Genomic DNA, 21,009 nt, shown 5'->3' with positions numbered 1-21,009 from the left:
TCACATTATTGTGGCTGCTACACATTCCTCAAAAATGCCTTCATGCTTTTGACTGATGTAGCTGATGGAGTGAAGAATGGGTGCTCCTAGCTTCCCTTTCAAACGGAGGGCTTTTGTAGTTTTCCTTCATACGTCATACTGGTGAAAACGAAGGGCTTCCTGCTCAGTGGAAAGCTCTGATTGTGGTAGAATAGGGTTCAACACACTGTGAGAGAGGAGCAGGTTTCATAATGCTGTCATATTTTCTGAGATAATCTCCACACATCCTGGGTGTTTAATCTGATGTGTTGTCACTGCTTTAAGCATTTTCTTCTGCCCTCACTATACCTTGCTATAGTCACTGTGCTAAACATGTTTCTAGTAAAGGCTAAAGATGTGGTCTTTAGCTTAGGTTAGCATAAAAAATAGAAAAATAGGTGGAAACCTCTTTGCAAGGGTAACAAAGTCTGCCCACCACCACCTCCAACACTTACTAATGAATTATATCTCCTTTGTTTAATCCATACAAAAACCAAGTACAGAAATGACAGTTCGTTTTGCAGGGAGTTATGTGATGGACTGTTTCTTGGTTGGGGCTAGTTACTTCTTGGACACTCCTCATTTAGTCCCTCTAGGAAGACAACACAGTAATTCATCTAGCAAACACAAGCTGCGCCCCTCGGTAGCTGTCGTAGACCGCAAAGGCCGAATCGAGATGAGACGAATGAGACTGTCCTATGGAGGATTTCTGGCTTGCTTCGCTGTCCACCCTCACCGTGTCACAAAGTGCTGCTCCTGTCGCCTAGCCACCTTGACAAAACGTAACTTTTTGTTACAAAACCTTGAGGTTTTAAGGCCCTTGGTTTTTTGTAACAGTTGTACAGTTAGCTGTTCAGCTGAGCTAAACCCAATACTTACATTTAAAAGGTAATCCTCTGGATCCTGATGTTTGCTGCCATATTATTTTCATTACCGGCCTGCAGTGAATCACGGGACAGGTTGGGAAATGATGGTCACATTTCTCAGTGGCATTTGAATGAGCCTTCAAATTGGGACTGTCTAGTCCTGCCACTGTGAAGCAGTGGGTCCTCAAACAGCCTCTGAAGGATGTGGCCCCTGAACTGGGACACAGCTACAGTTCACAGGATTAAAAAGCAGAGTAAAACATCCACAGTAAAGTAATTAGAATAGCATCTTTCATATTAGCTTCAGATAGCTTTTAAAAAAGCTAGCTTGGCTTGCATTTGCAGGAGGCTGCGGTCCTTCAGGACCAAAACCTCTCGCCACAAAAATAGCTTCTTCCCATCTGCTATTAGCCTCATCAACAAGGCTAGAGAGCCCCACTGTTGCTGATCAATTGCACCAATCACCAGAAAAAATTCCTTGTATGTGAAAACATACTTGGCAATAAAACTGATTCTGATTCTGATTCTGATTCTGATTCTGATTCTGATTCTGATTTAACTGTCGGCAGAAAAATGTAATTGACAAATCAAAAATCAACAATCACAACACAGCTATTAATTAAAGAGCAAACATACAACTCCAATCAGGGCTTTTGGTGATTAAATATGCTTGTCAATATTTGCATAGTCACAGATCAGACAAAATGGCGGATGTAACGATCAAACTGTAACTGCCACGGAACTCTGCCAGCAGTGGTTGCTATAGCAACAGAGTGATCAACCGAAACTAGCTCCCAGTGACAGAATAAAATGAGTTAATCAGAATATAATATCAATGTAGTATGGAAACCAGGTTCGATATTTTGATTTCATTTAACCTACATTTCTGTACGAATGTCTCCTGTCAGTGATGTAATTCGGACCAAAGCAGACTGCAGTTGTAGCTCTGCATGTGGTTTAGCCTGAATTACCCTCACAGTTGTAATTTAGGAAGTTGAAGTTTTCTGCCAGATAAAGTAAGTGTAACACAAACACAAGCTCTTCAGTCTTCAGACCCAGTTGCTGCTGACTAAAGTAGCGTCACTTGAGACAGTCAATCAGACTTTGAGTGGCTCCCTCTGGAACCATGACAGGCTTCATATGACTTTCTTTCACATACGCAGTGGTACTTCCCCAGACCCTGAAACATCTCTGATGTTGTTTTTAAACAAACTGACTTGACTAAAAGCATTTCTTGGCCATGCTTGTGCTAGACGCTAAAAAGCTACCAAGGGCTTATGAGAATGAAGGCTGACTCTTTGCTTTTAATGTCAAAGTATTCAACATCTAGCTTCTAATACCTCCTTCTCTCATATATTATCAGTCCATAATGTTGTATGTATTCTAGGAATTATATGTCTCAGTTATTAAGGGTTAAAATTCACTGCTCCACACACCATGAGGAGGAAAACACCTTTTAACACACAGCCCTTTCTTCTTCAGTAGCCCCAGACTAACATTGTCAGACCTTTAACGTCTGCAAGAAACCAGTCTTTGCAAGATGAAAATTCCCCAGTGTAAGTGCTTTGTGCTGGATAGCCACGTCCCCCCCTGACATTACAGTGCAAGCAGCTGTAATTATGGAGCTAGGTTAAGTTAGCATGCACATCCATTAAAGTAAAAGGTCAGGGGAAAGTGCTGAATGACCAGAACAGGCTGACAGGCTGGGTTAGAGTGCAGGAGTCAAACAGAGCTGGATGTTTTCTGACAGCTAACTGCTACTAACAAGGGCAACACATTTTTTAGTTTGTTATTGTAGGTTTTTTTTCTGACTGAGCTTGGCTTGTTTATGTATCTGTTTACTCTGAATGCATCATTTTTTTTCATTTTATTTCATCATCATTTCTCTCACAATCTCAGCTGTGAGATCAGAGAGACATCAGCTCTGGCATCATAACAACCCCCTCCCCAACTCTCTCTTCCACTCAGAAGGACCATTACTGAACCACTAATCCCTGACCAGCTATATTATGTATTCATTATGCCCATTTATTCAGATACCAACTGCCAAACCACTTAATATTCTGTGTGTTTGTTTTATTTTTTTTCACATCATATTCATAGAACAAGTGAGGGAGCACTGTGAGACAGACAGAGAGAGACAGAGAGAGAGAGAGACAGAGAGAGAGACAGAGAGAGATAATGAGTCCCAATCAGTTGGACAGTGTCACAGTAGCTGTCGGCTCTCGTCTCCCTCTTACTGAACTGTGATAGGTCGTGGCAACTTAGCAGGCGGGCCCATCGCTGAAGGCTGAACAAGAAGAGGAACAGAGTGGAAAAAAAGAGCAGTGTTTCAGTAAACGAGTGCAATAACGTCCCTTCACCCTCAGTGGAGATCACAGATCAATCAGTCCGCGCTAATGGTTCTGTTATCTGTTTCTGTCAGTTAGCCCTCAGGCCCTACACACACACACACACACACACAGCAGGATATAACATGTGGTAGAAAACAGGTTGTGTTACTGCAAATGAAAATTTGACGGTTAAGCACTCTGGGGCTTTAAATTTACATGTAGATTTTCCACTGCTGAAGCTGAAGTTCATACCAGGACAAATTTGGAAAACTGCCAACAAACAGACAACAAAAATACTTGAAAGTAAAATATATAAAGATCATAAAATGAATTTAGTATTCCTGCTGAAAACCATTTATTTATTCTTAACAAGGGGCAAGTGTTAGTTTATTCAACATGTTAATTCCAGTGTTCCCCTCCTAATCAGCCAAAACATAGGACGTAAATACCCATAACAAGCATAAATCCACAGTATAATCCATAATACAAATTGTTAAAAAGGGGATGAGATAAAAGAACCATTGAACCATAGAACAGCATAAAAGCAGTTTTACCTTGTCAGGGACAGTGCTCATTGATCAACATAAAAAAACAACTGTAAATTACATTTTCTGCCAGATGTGAAAGGAGGAACCCTAACAATGAAATAAAACATACAGAAACATATACAGGTTATGCTGTTTATCGAAAGGTTGGCTTGACTTTTTTAAATATAGTTTGTGAAGTCTTTCACCATCTAGCTAAAGTAGTACACATTAATCCAAAGAGAACTGTATCTGTTTTAATAAGTTAAACATTTCAATGTGTTCAGAGACAGTTCCACTTATGAAAATTACTTGTGTCATTATGTTTATAGGAGGAGTAACCACACAGACTTGCTCATGTCATTTACTTTATTTGAACAGCTTTGTACTGAATCAAACCTCAATGTTTCAGCGTGTCTTCATGGTGGGTTAGAAAACCACTTAAATTACACTGTCATCAACATATACAAGACATCATACAGGATGTCATTTTTATCTTGCTGATTTTTTTCTTGGTAATTTTATTTTACAGGTCCTTAAACTCTAATTTATTTCCAAATAATCTCATGAGACGGTTCCTGGAAAGAACTGTACTATTTTGTATTTATAATAGAGAATGATCAGTTGGTACATGTCCAGTTATATCTAAATGCTAAGCTAGGACAACTTTGACTTTTATTCAGAGGACAGCAGGTGAGCTACAGTGAAAGTGAAATGTGTCTTCAAACATAAAATTCAGCATAAATGAAGAATAGTTTCCAGTGATAGATGACGGACTACTGAATAACCGGGTTTAAATTGAGCAATTTATTCCATGAAAGATGATAATAAACATTTTTTTAATAATATACACATACGCTCTCTCATCTGTATTGACTGTCAGTAAGTACGCATGAACAAGACCTGTTTCCTTTATTAGCTGGTGTAATGCATGCTGAAGTTGATTTTCAAAAGGCCATACATTTATTTTAAAGTAAATAAAATAAAATATTATCTCTATTAGATCATCAAAAAAGTGTTTTTTCTACAACTGCTATCTACCGTTAGTATAGTAAAATATAATTAATAGTTTTGAGTTGTACTGTGACGGCAGGTAGGCGCTCCTTATCTCTGTTTTGATTGAACCCTCTACTTGAGGGTTTGTTCCTGTGTTATGTTCAACTAATAAGTGTCAAAGTACTGCTGAGAAGTTTGCTCTCACAGTACGGTACCCAGTATTGTTTCTGCAGAGTTCACGTTTATTATCCTTTAATCACGGGGGTCGTCCAAACCTTTGGCTCCCTGCCGTCCGTAAGTTTATTTGACAGGACAACAGTTGAGGTGGACCGGAGTGGGCCCCTCTGAGGCAGGTTGGTATAGCTTCCTAATCGAGGGTCGCCAGATCTCTACTGATTTGTGTTTGTTTGAATAAAGCTGTGGAGTTCATGCTGTGGGCCCCATCTACCCTCACTTTGACGTCATTAGGAGAGAAAGCTCTCCACACCTTGACTGTTGTATTTTATTGTGTCTTGAACTGCTGACCTCAGATCAGCCAGTGTTCAGTTACCTGAAGAAGATACAGAAATTTTTCCCAGCTTGCAAGAGATTTATAATTTAAAGGTCCCATATTTTACACTCTTCCTGTATGTTGATAAGCATAAGAAGATGTATTTGTGGTTTTAAGAACCAAAAACCATCTCAGTGTAGTTTTACGTCTCCTCTCTCAGGCTTCTTTCTGGAGCTCTAGTAACAACAGGTCAGTCAGCCTCTGATTGGCTGACTGTTTTCCAAGTGATCCAATAAAATATAGCACATTTCAGGTAAACACTCAGAGAAACCAAGTCCCGCAAGGTTGGATGGTGGGTCCAGGTGGGTGGGGCTTGGGGCGTGGCTGAGAGCAGTGACTGCTTCTTTGTGACATCACAAAGTTCCAGAAGTCCTGAGGGCTGGTTTTAAGGCTCAGTTTCTGAATACAGGCTGTGTGCATTTCTCTGTGGACTGAGGCTTTGATACTTTCACAGTATTAATATAGAACCTAGACCTGCTTTATAATCAAAAAACACATGGAAATCTACCTTTACACTGTATGGGACCTTTAAGAAGTCATCATGACCCTGTAGGTTTTACTTTATGGTTCATCCTTGACTTTGATATTAGCAGTTTACAAAACTCAAGGTCAACTTGCTTAGTTGTTCCGGAGCTCTTGACCACATCGACTTAATGATGAGAAGACAGTGGAAACATGTCATCAGTTCAAAATCACATTTATAAGCAACTGTGGCAAGGTCTCCAGGCAGAAAATCAAAATCAATCAAACTGTAACTTGTTTTGTGGAGTAAGTGTGTACCACTGCTTCTCATTAGTCTGTCATCTTGACTTTGAAACATGATGTCGGCTTTCCATCAGGCGGGTTTTCCTCTTCTTCTTCCTCCAGTCTTCACTCCCAACCCCCTTCCAGCCAATCAGTTGGTCTTATCAGCAGTATGTGTTTACCTTCAGAGCAGCAGCCGAGGATAAGTGAGAAAACACACGACAGCCACCGCCTTAGGCAAACACCGTATCATGTTTAACTCGTGAGATATCATACTGACTCAGTATAGAAATAAAAACATGTGGCCAGGTTTCCTTCACCTGATAGAAGTGGAAGACTCCAGCTCTCTGTTGTTAATGAATTTAATGTAAGACTTCAGCAGTAAAGTGCCAGGGGACTTTAAATGGTCACACTGATAAAGCAGCAGTTAATTATTCATATGTCAGAAAAGCTAAGTTGACATTTTGGTGCAGATTTTACAGGTTCTCCACCCTTATTCCAATCATACAGCCCAGCTCACTCCTTGACGTCATTTTTGTGAGTCATGCTGGTCGTCAGAGTCCCTGTTGCGCTTGACCACTAAAAGCAAAACCCACTTACAGAGCATGCTGAATGACAACACAGCGTGTACCTCTCCTTGTTTTTGCATGTGTCTTCGTCAGTTTCTACGTCTTTTCTCTCTGCGCTTTTAAAACCACCAGAATTTGCTGCAGCTCCCATGACTGCACCGCAGTCCCTCCCGTCTGCTCAATAAAAACACTCTGCTGTCATAACAAGAGAGACGGGCGCTCGGGGAGGGAGAAATAAAAAGAAAGAAGGCACACAGAGATAGGAGGAGAGATGGAGAATTACACACAAACACACACCCTCCCTCACCTCTACACCAGGGCACCGGGCCAAACACAATTCAGGCCAGTCAAATGCTGCACTGCGTTACACAGCAGAGAACAGACACAGAGTTGACTAATGGACAGAAGGATGGCCACAAATCCTGACCAACCGCAACAGAGCTCCCTGCTTTCAGCAGGAAGTTTTAGGGGTTTTATTGCTCACAGATTGGTCTAAATCTTGGCTTTCTACATCTTTGTCTGTCTATTTTATCAGTATCTGTTATGTCTCCCTATCTGTGTCCTCAGTTCACACTTTAATGGGTCAATTCACCCAAATTACAAAAAGACAGATGTACAGTACAAGATACTAGATACTAGCCATGTAGATAGGTTTGGATTTATTTGCCAACGCCCAAGATTTCTGCCTAAACTCCAACTTTACGGTGACTCCCATATTGTATAGAGTGAGATTTTTTTTTTTTTTTATTAGAAAGCAGGTCTAGGTTCTATATTAATACTGTGAAAGTATCAAAGCCTCAGTCCACAGAGAAATGCACACAGCCTGTATTCAGAAACTGAGCCTTAAAACCAGCCATCAGGACTTCTGGAACTTTGTGATGTCACAACACAGCAGTCACCGCCCTCAGCCACACCCCAAGCCCCACCCACCTGGACCCACCATCCAACCTTGCAGGATTTGGTTTCTCTTACCTGAAACCTTCAATATTTTTATTCAATCACTCAGAAAGCAGTCAGCCAATCAGAAGAGAGACTCACAGTCCCTCCTCTGATCATTAAAACCACACATTTATCTTCATATGGATGTGAACACTTCAAATAAAACACAGGAAATGTGTAAAACATTGGACCTTTCAGGGAAATTCCATTTACTTTCATGATATGTAGGTGACATAAAACTAACTAACTAACCAGCTCTTTAGCCCCTGTTGACATCTGACATCCAGTTCCACCTCATTCCAAAGAGGCTCTGTTAGTTTGAGGGAACTGGTATACTTGGGAATACTTGGCATACTTGGGAACAGGTAATGTGTGCTGTGAGACGTGACACTTTATGTCTTGAAATTAGTAATTAAACATATGGTGGACAACAGGGAATGTACATATGCAGAAATACTCCTCAGACAGGCTCATAAAGTACTGAGAGAGGCACCAGGAAAACACTCAGAGAACGATTGTGCTGTATCATAACAACCGGCCTGTATCACTGGCCCTTTAAGACTGGTCCATCCAAAGTTTAGCTTTGGCTTCATCTTCATCCTTGTGGTTTGGGTGACAGGAGTGAAGTTAGACAGGATCTGCTGCTGCTGCTATCAGATGTGCCTTTTTTACAGGCAATGAGTTGTGAATGATAACTAATAGTTTCAGCTCTAGCTCAGATGGCTGCAGCCAGCCGGACAAAAAAATAACGCCCAGCATGTCGCAAGACACTTAATGATGAAACTCAAAGTCTCTCAGCCGTTCTGCTTTTCAGTCGTACCTTAACTGAACCAGCATCTGTGCATGCTTCACATACTGAGTCACAGCTTTGAAGTCTGTTTGTAAATATGTGTATGTAATAAAACGGCTGATGAGTTTGTGCACTTATCTCTTCATCTGAGCGTCTGCATCTAATTGTCTCTGTCTCTGAGTCAACACTTGTGTTCACAAACTCTCGCACAGACACAACAAAGTCAAACAGATGACCTGAGTCAGTCGTCGCTCAGCGCTCGACTTGATGAGAGTTAAACAAAAGCGCACGCATGCAGCTTTTTTTTTTTTTTTATTGCTGTTTTCGTTTTGCTTGATCCGATTCAACCTCTGAATGAAACCAAACATGCCACATGTTCTGAATGCCTTGACAGTTATTCTGCAGCCTAAAAAAGGACGAGAGGGCAGACGTGCCGCATATGTAAAAGTATGTGCCGGCGCTGCTTTGAATACTTCACCACTGTCTCATTGTAGTACTTGTGTGGCATGTGTTCCAGCTGATTTTGAAAATGTTTTGCATATTTTCCTTCATTACCATAATGTGAGTTCAAAAACACATGCACACTCCCATAGATACATGCAAATGTGGAGACACTACAACACCTACAAATCTAATCGTATCTACTGCTGGCTTTATTTTAGAGTTAGTCCCAATCATTTCACACATTCCTGTGAGAGAGCCTCAGTCCACAGAGAAATGCACACAGCCTGTATTCAGAAACTGAGCCTTAAAACCAGCCCTCAGGACTTCTGGAACTTTGTGATGTCACAACAAAGCAGTCACTGCTCTCAGCCACGCCCCAAGCCCCGCCCACCAGGGCCCACCATCCAACCTTGCAGGATTTGGTTTCTCTGAGTGTTTATCTGAAATGTACTATATTTTTATTGGATCACTTGGAAAACAGTCAGCCAATCAGAGGCTCAGATCCTCTCTTCTGATTGGCTCTGAGCCAGTCAGAGGCTCAGAGCCTCTCTTCTGATTGGCTGACTGACCTGTTGTTAGAACTCTAGAGAGAAGCCTGAGAGAGGAGATGTAAAACTACACTGAGAAGATTTTTGGTTCTTAAAACGACAAATATATCTTCTTTTTTTTTTAATATTTTTTGGGCATTTTTTGCCTTTATTGACAGGACAGTAGAGAGTGACAGGAAAGTCAATATATCTTCTGATGGAGATCAACACTTCAGATAAAACACTGGAAAAGTGTAAAATATGGGACCTTTAAAGAGCATTTTAAAACCCACTTGTTTTCTTTGTTGGTAACTTCATATTTTATGGTTTACAGAAGATGGTCTTCTCTGTTGTCCTCTGTTCCTTCTGTCTCTTTTGTCCTGTAAATCTCTTTCTAACTTCTGTTTTGCAAAGTACCATATAAATAAAGTTTGCTTGGTTTTGACTTGCTTCAATATCAGCTCAACATTTACCTTCAGAGACAGTTTGGTCCATGATGGAAAAATGAATTTTGGCTGGATATCGGTAATATTTTCTGTAGACAGCTTAGGATCCCCCACAGGGTTGGCTGATGGTTTTTTGTAACCTCTCTCCTCCAGCGACCAACAGCACAAAATTCCCATTAGCATCAAAGACATATCTGCGTAAAAGGCCATGAAAAAGTACCAAGCACATTCATATTCCTCAGAGGAGCATTTTGTCAGCGTTCCACATAAAAGGCAGATTGCCATAACATTTTCTCAGCATACTAATGCTTCCAAGAGGGATAAATCCATTTGTTTCCAATGACCCCAGTGCTTTTCATCTAACTACTGGCAAGGCTCTAAGAATAGCACAATTAGCTGCATCTTACTGGGGGATGTAAAGGCCACTGCAGCATCTAGGGACTGCCATAAGCACTTTAATTACTTTTATTATTGATTTACCTGGTACAGACCCCCTTCTTTTCTGCTATTTTTGTTCAGCTAGGCTTACTGCCTGGTGCTGACCCTGAAGAAGCAGAGTTGTTTTTATTCAGGGAAGGTTTGCTGAGTGTGCGTGCTCTGCTGCAGCAGTTACGACACACTGGGACCTGCAAAGCTACTAGAGCAGGAGCTGCCTACACACCGTGCTCAAATATACCTCATCAGTAGCTTCCCACTGAGAGGAGAACGTTAACCATCTACCACCCCTTCCACTTTTTTTCCTCACTTTCCATCCCAGCTGGCTGGGGTGTCTCCCACTGGTTTCTCCCTTAGGGGTAACAAGAGGACATGGGTCATATCCCTCATTGTCATCATTGGCCCCTGGGGGCATATAAACGTTACCAACTACCTCTGGTTTTAACCAACCAACAAACACCCAGGTGTTTTCGTAGCAGCGATCCAGGTTTTTAGTTGCCTGGACTTTTTGGTCTGATGCATGAAGAGTGTTCACACACAGGTATAATGAATTCTGTTGCTGTTAGTCAGATTGACAGCAGGTCTCTTATTTGAAAGTCATTGAAAAAACTTCTCTCAGTCCTATCTGTCTCTTGCCTCTGTGAGTACTGTGAAACTGCCCTTGAGCAGGGCACCGAGCTCCCACTCTGATCCTGTTTTACCGCTCAGTGACGAACAGTAGATGTGTGTGCATGTGTGAACATCAGTATTTCTGAAAAGTGTTGAGTCAGTCCGGTTCAGGTAAAGGTTAAGAATAGTCAATAGGGTCAGTAACAGCTTTAAAAGGACCTTTAATTCATCGGTGCTTCATGTATTTTCTCACCTGTGTGTCCCCCTGCAGGAGGAGTACAGGGCAGAGGGCATCACCTGGCACAACATCGAGTATATCGACAACAGCGGCTGCATCAACCTCATCAGCAAGAAGCCCACAGCTCTGTTCCACCTGCTCGATGAGGAGTGCAAGTACGCCACCTGCTGAAATACCGCTGATGCTCTGAGAGGCAGCAGTTAGAGTCACTTTGAAAGAGGGTTGTTCATTTCTGGTTGAGATTATATAGAAACAAATTTGTGCGTTGTTGGAAACAACAGTGACCTGGTTAACTTTGTGATGGATTAAAGGTTGATACTGCGGCTACTGTTGCACTCAAGGATGAAGTAGAGGGTAAAACCACCTGAAGATATTTCAGTGACCTTTGCTCTAGCTCCACTACAAGGTCAAAGTATTGACTATTTCAAATAATATCTAAACAAGTAGCACCAAATGTGTGGAAATGTTTTTTTTTGGGGGGAAAAATCAAATCTGTACCTTTTGATTATTGGTGGTTGTTTGAGCAGGAGAGGTGCCAGTTTGAAGAGCAGAGTATTGATGTGTAAAGGTTTAAGTGTGGTCATGTTTTTTTACACTGCTGTGGTTTGGACTTTTTTTTGCCTTTGCTGACTTATTCATAATTTACATCCCTAGTTTGTCAGAATGTTGTGGAAGACAAAACGTATTTCATCGCTTTGTTGAAATGACCTTTCAATCACCCTGCACAAGCGTGTTTTGCACCCAACTGGTGAATGGAGGTGAAACTGCTCCTCGTGCAGTCCTTTTGGTCATTAGTGTGATTGATACCAACACTGGGACTTTTACCAGGACTAAAACATGAAGAGATGCTGATTCCTCCTCCAGCATCTCTAGATCACGTTTTCGCCGTCCTCCTGCAGGTCAGCACGCTGCCTCTGCATCTTTCTCCTCCATAAATCAAATCCAGCGCTCCCTGTGCATAAAAACACATCAGGCAGTGCACACACAGTCATATTTATCTACGTTAGCTGTCATCTTACTTGCCACTTAGTGTAACTGGTTCATCTGGATCTAATAACGCCTGGAATGGACCAAATGGTGTGTATATGTTTGGGTACGTGTGTGTGTGTGTGTGTGTGTGTGTGTGTGTGTGTGTGTGTGTGTGTGTGTGTGGAGAAGGGGAAGCACTTTTAGAGAATTAGGGTCAAAGGGGGATCTCTGAAGAAAAAATGAGGGAGGACAGGACCTCTCCTGGGGTTTGTGCTGCCACAGGAAGGCGCTTCATGTTAAATGATTACACAGAAAGACAGAAAGACGCTTAGAGATCTCATCATTCACAGTTAGAGGAGCTCTGAGCTTCAGGGCCTCTGGAGAAGTGGATTAGGTTACTGCAGGATAGGGGGCGAGTGTGAGGGTTCATTTCTACAGTAACAGCATCAAGCTTTAAGACCCCTGCGGATATACTTCAGCCAGAAGTGTGTTTCAGAGATGTAGGGAGGAGAGGTTTAGATGATATAAAACATCCCTCTAGGAATGTTAATCTAGCCCAGCTGAGGTCAGTGGCTGATGGGTAAAATATCCATGAAGCAAAGGTGAAAATACCAAAGACGAATGTGCAAGTAGAGGCGCTGTAGCTGCGGTTTAATCTGAGCTGAAACACTAAGTTTGAATCCCTCAGGGTTAAGGGAATGGAATTAGAGATTCTGTATCCTCTCCATAAATTTAAGCAAGGTACCGGGGTAATCATCAGAAAATAAAAGCGCTACCGTATGTAGCTACCTCTTCTTAAATAGATGGGGAATTGTTGGGGAGATTTAAATGGCTGAAATAAATGCCACAGGAGAGGTTTTTGCATTAGTTCTTGCCTTGTTGTACATAAAGTCTAAACTTTTTCATTTTGGAGTTTTAGATTTTAATGTTCTGATGTCTCTGTGTTTTGAACCTGAGCCTGATAAAGTCATTGTTTCTTCAGTTTCCCCCAGGCCTCCAATCAGACCTTGCTGGACAAGTTCAAGCGTCAGCACGAAGGGAACAGCTACATCGAGTTCCCTGCTGTCATGGAGCCCGCCTTCATCATCAGACACTATGCCGGGAAAGTCAAGTACGGAGTGAAGGTGAGACGCATCCTCTGATGAGAGAGTCCATCAGATGTGTTGAATGTCTTTGCACATTCAATAACTGACACTGTAAACAGTCATCTGGTGGACACAAGCAGAATAACGAGACGGCTGTGAATGAGTAAATACAACTGAAACCATAACTCTTTGGTTTACTGCTGGTGTGACGTTACATAAGTTCACATCGGGCAGATTTGTGTAGCACATTTACTCTTTCACCTGTTTTTTATCATATGAGATCAATGCCATTAAATCAAATACCTGAAGTGAGGCACCTACCACTTGTAAATGTCTATTGTCTTCCAAGACAATTGAGTTGCTTTTAGTATAAACCTAATGATGATCCTTGTAGCCTTAAAGGTGTTGTATCACCAGGTCTCTAACTCTGTCTCTGTTGTTGGTTTCTAGTAATCTTCATAAAACCTACACAACAACAATAAACAATAAGCATTCGTGTTTTTACTGTTTGCAGTCCTGAATTTACAGACTGGTCTGAGAGAGTGGGACCTGTCAAATCTGACATTATGCTGAGCCCGGTGGACAAAGTAGTCCTCTGTGAAAAGAAAATATCAGACAATAAAAGCACAAATTATATCCACTGTTGCTTGAGTTTGTCTGTCTTCACTTGAGAGACTAAATAAAGAAACAAAATCTTTCACAACTAAAAAAAATTTGCTTTGAGACTCTGCAGTTGCTAACTAAAGAGTCCCCTTGACTGAAATCAGTCCTTTCAATGTTAAAGTCCGGTGTGTTGTCATGTTAAGTCAAAGGTCTTCATACTGACGTCGATGTCCTTGTGAAGTCAAAAACTCATCACAAACAAAGCTTTCTACAGCTCCTGAACTCCTGACAACCTTGAAAAGCATAATACAGCTCCATCAACAGGAGTAAAGCTGGTGTCTTATTCTTTTTAAATCAGGATTGGATTTGGATTTGAAGTGTCAGCTAAAGGTCTAACATGTCAGTTAAAAAGAGGTCTTCTTCCTGTGTGATAAAAGTCCAGAATTGAAGCTCTTCTCATAAACCTTGAAGGACCCTGAGAGTCTGCTGCAGACCTACCTGTTGCTCTGTCGACCTACTTCTCCAGCTAAGTCTAATTCTCTGTTCACCTCGCAGCTGTGTTTTGATCAGAAGCACATGTGCTGGAACGGGCTCGGCGTATTGTTGTTTGACTGTACTATATAAATTCATAACAGTTGGTTATTGTGGATGTGGAAACGTATCTACTGAGAGCCAAGGAGCTGTTTGGTGTGAACTGTGTAGAAAGAGCCACAGTCGTGAAATGTGTCTGACGTTGGCTCGGCAGCGAACACACAGCTGACTCGTATCATGTGGAGAGAGAATAGGTTGATGGGTTTATAGATCAGGGCTCTGTTATCCAAGCACGGCTTCAGCTGAAATATTTAATTACTTGCAGACAAATGGGGCAGAAGAGGAGTTGGTGGTTTCTGTAGTCACATGTTTGTGAGAGAAGATTTTCTCTGTCTAAAAGAGTGAGAGGTGTTTGGAAAATGTTATAAAAACTTACCTCCCCTGCCCCAAACATTGAGATTAAAGGAGCTTTTGTAAGTTTTGCTATCAACATTAGCATCAGCAGCTGTTTACTTACCAGTCTAAAGGAAATGTTGTGAGTTCAGAATCAAACTTCATTGTTTACTCACCAAGAGCTGTCTCTCCAGAGGTGGAAAGTAACACGAACATTATCTCTTCTTTCTTCACATCTTTTTTGCTACTGTAGTTGGCATGCTAACCAGCTAACCGGCCCATCTTGTCACTTTCCGATAGCGACTCACCTCCTGAAGACGTAGCGCTGCTCACTGGGCTTTTTATGACCTCTTGTCTTGTAAACCCATTGATTGCCGAAGCTCACCATGACCTTCCACCAAAAAAAACATGTTCGGCCACAAAGAAAAATTAGCCTCCTTAAAGGAATAGTTCAACATTTTGGGAAATGTGCTCATTAGTTTTCTTGCCAAGAGCTACATGAAGATCCACTCTCCTATCTGTATGCTTAATATGGAGCTAGAACCAGCAGCTGGTTAGCTTAGCATAGCATCAAGGCGGTAAAAGGCGGTAAGCTTCTAGCCTGATCCTACAAACATCTTTAAAGCTCATTAATCATCTGTTTAACCTGTAAAAAAAAAAGTTCTGGTTTTTGTTATGTGCCAGACTAGACTAGACAGATGTTTGCAGTTGTGTTAATTAGTGAGCTTTAAGTGGTGTTTATACTCTGTCTGAACTGCATGCAGGATACTGTCAGAAACCCCCACCCACCACAGCTTTTCAGCATCAATTAAAGAGGTATAAAGATTTTTTTTTTCTTTATTCAACAGTCAGTGTGGAGATTGACATTGTGTTTAAGTGGTTTGCCCTTGTCTGACCATTTCTGTAACTTTCTGAAACCAGTGATCTGACATTCACACCCACTTCACACCGTGATTGATCATCTGTGTGGAGGTGAGGGAGGATCCAGGCATTTAACTCCTCTATTTGTGCCGCTTTTCAAGGGAACAACTTAAGTTCAACACTGTGAATGAGAGACTTTTTTTAAACACTATCAGACATGAGAGTGGTATTGATGTCTTTCTATATCTCTGCAAGAAAACTCAATTTCCCAAAATGTCAAACTAATCCTTTGACTGTGGAGAAACAGCAGTGAAACATTTTGTCCATGAATAGTTGTAAACTGTGCGGCCAACTGGCTTTCCACTGTTTAACAAACAATAAAAAACACAGCTCAGCACAAGACAATAAGTTCTGCTTGCGTTTGTTATGATACTTGAGCTGTATGATTCTGTTTGTTTAAATAACTAATGAGCTTCACAAATGTTCCCCTGTGGTTGTGGATGATTTTTCTGTTTTTGATGTTGTGATAGACGCATAAACTGAGGCTACACTTCAGTGGATAAAGAAACAGACAAATCTTTGCTTAATTATAACGATACAAACTTTATTGTCTGTCCTTCATTCAGGACTTCAGGGAGAAGAACACTGACCACATGCGGCCCGACATCGTGGCTTTGCTGAAGAGCAGCAAGAACGCCTTCATCTGCGGCCTGATGGGAATCGACCCTGTGGCGACTTTCCGCTGGGCTGTGCTGCGAGCGTACTTCAGAGCCCTGGTGGCTTTCAGGGAGGCCGGCCGCAGACACACCCACAAAAAAACAGGTGAGGAAAGGCCTAGAGGCCCAGCAAGAGGCAGCAGCCTAAAGGTCAAAGGTCATGCAAACCTATAATCTCTATCGGCTTCTATGAATCATTTCCTCTAAATTTTAGCAAAAGACTTTCAAAATAAGATGAAATTTAATTTATACTCCACCCGCAATCTTCTACATAACTGGATTTAATTTCTTTATTAACTGTATTAATCCTTCAGTTCCTTTGTGTGTGTTTTCTTTTCTATAATCTGACTGTAAGTGTGATACTGTGCTGATCCCACTTACTGAATTATGAGAAAATTAACAAACAAAATAAACATCTGGGCTCCGTGGAGTCTTGAGGTGCAGGATGTAAACATTAACAAAGTGTGTCCCAGTGAGCTCTGATAAACATCCACACACTCTGAGTCTTAATGGCAGTTTCCGGATAGATGCCACACAAGTAGGCTCATAAAACCCGTGAGTGTGTGTATTGGGACGGATGCTCTTATGACGCATGGTGGGTTGTTTGGTGACTGTCAGTCAAATCTGATCAAACCACATCCCCCCAGTCCTGATGGAGCAGATTAGCTGCATTCATTGTTGCCAATTTAGTGATTTTCTTGGTAGATCTGGAGACTTTTAACATCCCTGAAGCAGCTTCTGTCTAAGTCGTTCGTCTTTAAGAGAGAGAGAGTCTCCAGTATTGTGTTCTGACCACTTCTCACTGTTGCTGTGGTCCTCTGGATTGACTCAGTCCATCAATCATCAGCCAGACTTGTGGATGTGAATGTGAATGGTGTACTGATATTAATGACCAATCATAGATCTATATTGTTTATATGAACAATGAACTCCTTTGTTTTTGTTGGAGATTAAATAACTTGGCAATTTCATCTTTTGGATTGAGTCTTTATCATAATTCAGCCAGTTTATTCCAGTGTCGGGATCATTTTGTTGTACAGCATAAAACAGATGTAAAGTTTGTGAAGTTACAGGTACCTTCCTGGCACTGGATGTCAGTATATCGTCAGAGAGACGTTTGACTCTAACGTCGGACCAATGTTAAATTTTGGTTGGAAATGAAAATTGTCAAAACTCAGCGTTTGCTAACTGACACCATGATGTTTAGCTGATGTTTAGTAGAGGTCGGGTTTTACTCACAACTAGAATGTCAATATTTTTGTGTCAAGGTCACCCTGACATGAGACATTTGGAAGTTGTTGGATTTTGGTTACTTAACAACACAACTTAACACTAACAAAATATCAACGTCAGCTCTTGTCAGCGTCCTATTAAAAATTAACGTTGGCATAAGATGTTGTCCTGACATTGAATTTTGGTCACCTGACGTCACAACCTGCATTCACCAAATACCAACATCTAATGAGGTCGATGGCCGGCTTCATGCCTGCAGGGTAGATTTAGATGCATATTGATGAGATGGCAGCAGCTTGGGTAATGATAATTACTCCAAAACTTCATTTTTCTAAAAGGCTGTTATGTAGATGCAGATGTGGATGTTTCGTTAAACTCTTCATAAATTTTATATAATGTGTTATTTTAACTCATTGTTGCTTATTTAGTCATTAATGTTCAATGTTGTTGAAAAATATTCAAAATTCGAAGGAGCACAAGAAAAAACTGACCTGCCACTAAATACCAGTCACATCACGCAAAAGCAGCAAACAACAGATACCCAGAATCATAGTGTAACATTATTATACAACTTTGTTTTGTTGTATTCTGTGCTTAAACAACTAGTCCATTAATTAATTATTGGATCATCAACAATTTTGAAAATGTATCAATTGGATAAGATAATAGATAATAATATAATATGTACAATTAGATATTTAAATATAACAGAAATAGCAGCAGATAAGGGATATTGCACAGGTGATGTGTGTTAATTGTTGGATGTGGTAAGTTGTCAGTCTTTGGTGTGTGTGGTGTGTGTGGTGAGTGCAGTTCTGTGTGACTTCTCATATCAGAGGATGTGTTTCTATTCTATGTTTTCTATCATTGTATGTTGAATATCTTTCTGAGTGTTGTTTGGACAAAAGAAACATTGTGAGAACGTTACCTTTCGCTCTGGGAACTTGCGTTAGGCATTTGTCAATATTTTTAACATTTTACAGACTGAAAAGTCAATTAATCAAGAATAATAATGATCCATAGTGAAAGCTGCAGCCGTAATGACTGTTGCGTGATAAAAACACAGTTTGAACCCAACATACACACATTTCTCCTCCTGCGTTTTCTCAGAAATAGGAATTAGTCAAAAGTTGTTTTTCGTCTCCAGAGGCTGCAGCAGGCAACAATAACTGTGCTCCATGTGATGTTTGAGCATGATGACTGTTTGTAGATGATCTTAACTTCACCGCTGAACTCCCACTTGTGTGCTATAACTCTTAACTGTAGAGAAAGCTGTGCTCCATGCAGCCAAATCCATAGTTTAATTGGGCCAAGAACAACAGGGTGTGTTTGTGGAGGTGAGGAGCTTTTACTTGGAGCTCTGCTGCTGTAGATGAGGAGGAGGAGGAGGAGGAGGAGGAGGAGGAGGAAGAGGGGTTTTGATCTTCTTCTCCGGTGTTTATTTTCATAAACTGGGAGGAACAGTGCAGCGTTTGAAAATGTCACCAGCATCTTCTCTCAGAGGGTTGTGTCTTCGTTCCCTCTTTAATTCTTATCAGCTTCGTCTTTCTTGTCTTGTTTCTGCTGCTTTTCTTATTCACCTTTCTCCTCTCCTTTGCTTTTTATCTCCTTTTCCTACCTTTTTATTTTCCCTTTTTTAATGTTTAAGGTATTTTGAACTATTTTATTCTTCATGATATAACATGAAGATGCTCTATTGGAAACATTAACACTCTCTCTCTCTCTCTCTCTCTCCCTCTCTCTCTCCCTCTCATCATCTTAGGGAATGACGCAGCAGTCCCCTGTGCTGTCGTCAAAACTGTTGACAGCTTCAGCTTCCTCCACCACCCGGTTCACCAGAGGAGCCTTGAGATCCTTCAAAGATGCAAAGATGAGAAATACAGTAAGTATTTCTAACACAGTAAACAGGCTCCACTTCAGGTGAACATGTTTCTGCAAAAACCAAAATCAAGAGAAAATCAAAAAGCGCTTCTGTTCAGTCACACACATTCAAGGTAATGAAAGAAAATTTTCCTGCAAACAGTTTTTTACATCCAATTTCTCCTTTTTTCACCAAATTTCCATAAAACACTTGAATGAACAAAACAGACAAGAAAGGGATGAAGGCATTTGTTAAATTCAGCTTCTTTTTTTTTTTTATTCAAAATGACGGATTTGAAGTGATTTTTTTATTTAATAACCTCTCTCCTTCACTCTGATTAGTTTTGTTCAGATTATCAACAACAAATAACAGGAAATGCTGACACTTTTCTTTGTGTTTGCTAGTAAAAATTTAGGTTTGTCCTGTTGCTGACAACTTTAACTTTTATTTCTTCAAATTAAACTCCTCTGTGTTTAAACTTGGCATATAAATTAAATTTTTTGTTAAGATTAATGACATGTGAGAGAGAAAACTCCTCACATCTAAGCAGTGTTTGAAAGGTGCTCCCTGTTAATTGGGTTTGTAATGAAACTGTGCTGTCGATAAAGCTCTGAAAAGTGAAAAATGGTCCCAGTTCTCATGTTTTAAATCCCAATCAGAAGCTTTTCACTCAGCTCAACACAATCAAAGAAATCAATCCCAGGCTGTATTGAAAAAGTCTTTTGTGGTCAAGTTGAGAATAGATTTCGGGTTTTATTACGGCTGTTAATAAGAAATTGGAAATCAGACGCAGTTCACATCGACTCACCTCGGAGCAAAGCTCATAACCAGACATATTCCCACGCATGAGTGATCAGACAAATGAATCAGCCCCGTGTGGATCAGCGGGTTTTAATGAAGCGTCTGGATGTTCCGGTCGTCCTTTATCACTTGTTTTACCACTGATGGTCTTGTGTCTGTGGCCTGTGTGTGTTTTTGAGTGTGTCAAGTGTGTGTATGTACGTCGTGTGTCGTCAGGTTGTAAAGCAGCACTTTGTTTTCATGCACATAGCTCCAGTGAAATTTAACAGCTGTCGCCACAGAAATTGATTTCCAAGGAAAGTTTCCAAGAACATTCTCCAAAGAGTTTCCTCTGTTAAAGGGAAACTCTGCTGATTTTACACCTAAACATCAGTTTTAGTCATGTTACCTCTACTCAGCCTGTAAAAACAGCTCGGTGATGTGTCCCGTGGCTCTGGAGGAGCAGTGAGGTCTGAGAAAATATTCCCTGTTGATGTCATCAGGGGTTATCTCTGCTTGGGTTTGGAGATGGAAATGGAAATGTGTTACAGACTGAAAGCGAGGGGTCTGAAAGACGTGGGCACTTACCAGACTCATAGTTTCTAATGAAAAGACACCACAGAGATGGTTTATAGGAAACGGAGGATTTCCTCAATGGAGCATTTTTGGCCTTTGACCCACAGCGACCAGTAGTGGAAAGAAACTAAGTACATTTATCCAAGGAAGTTTTAAAGTATTTGTACTTGAGTATTTCCATTTTATGCTACTTAACAATCAAACTACATTTCAGAGGGAAATATTGTATTTTCCACTCCAACACATTTATCTGACAGCTTTAGTTGCTGCCTACTGTTAGGATGAAGATTTTACACTATAGATAATATAACAAGCTTTAAAAATAAGCACATTTTTAAAGATTAAACCAGTGGTTTTCAACCTTTTTGGCTTC

General features: G+C 40.8%; 1 protein-coding gene across 15 annotated transcripts in view; it reads left to right on the top strand.

Moving 5' to 3' along the window:
* Window positions 1–21,009, top strand: part of LOC139629595 (unconventional myosin-IXAa-like) — a 174,246-nt gene that overhangs the window by 124,570 nt on the left and 28,667 nt on the right. For all 15 annotated transcript variants that reach the window (XM_071492319.1, XM_071492416.1, XM_071492329.1 and 12 more), the window contains 4 exons: window positions 11,062–11,183; window positions 12,980–13,121; window positions 16,097–16,292; window positions 19,182–19,301. In XM_071492319.1, coding sequence (XP_071348420.1) covers window positions 11,062–11,183; window positions 12,980–13,121; window positions 16,097–16,292; window positions 19,182–19,301 — 580 coding nt within the window. The remainder of the gene's footprint in view (window positions 1–11,061; window positions 11,184–12,979; window positions 13,122–16,096; window positions 16,293–19,181; window positions 19,302–21,009) is intronic.

This window comes from Trachinotus anak, unplaced genomic scaffold, assembly GCF_046630095.1.
Source record: "Trachinotus anak isolate AG129_WGS33_773 ecotype Australia unplaced genomic scaffold, CSIRO_AGI_Tana_v1 ptg000002l, whole genome shotgun sequence".
Taxonomy (NCBI): domain Eukaryota; kingdom Metazoa; phylum Chordata; class Actinopteri; order Carangiformes; family Carangidae; genus Trachinotus; species Trachinotus anak.
Note: the sequence above shows the minus strand (reverse complement) of the source record. Positions and strands in the feature narration are given on the sequence as shown.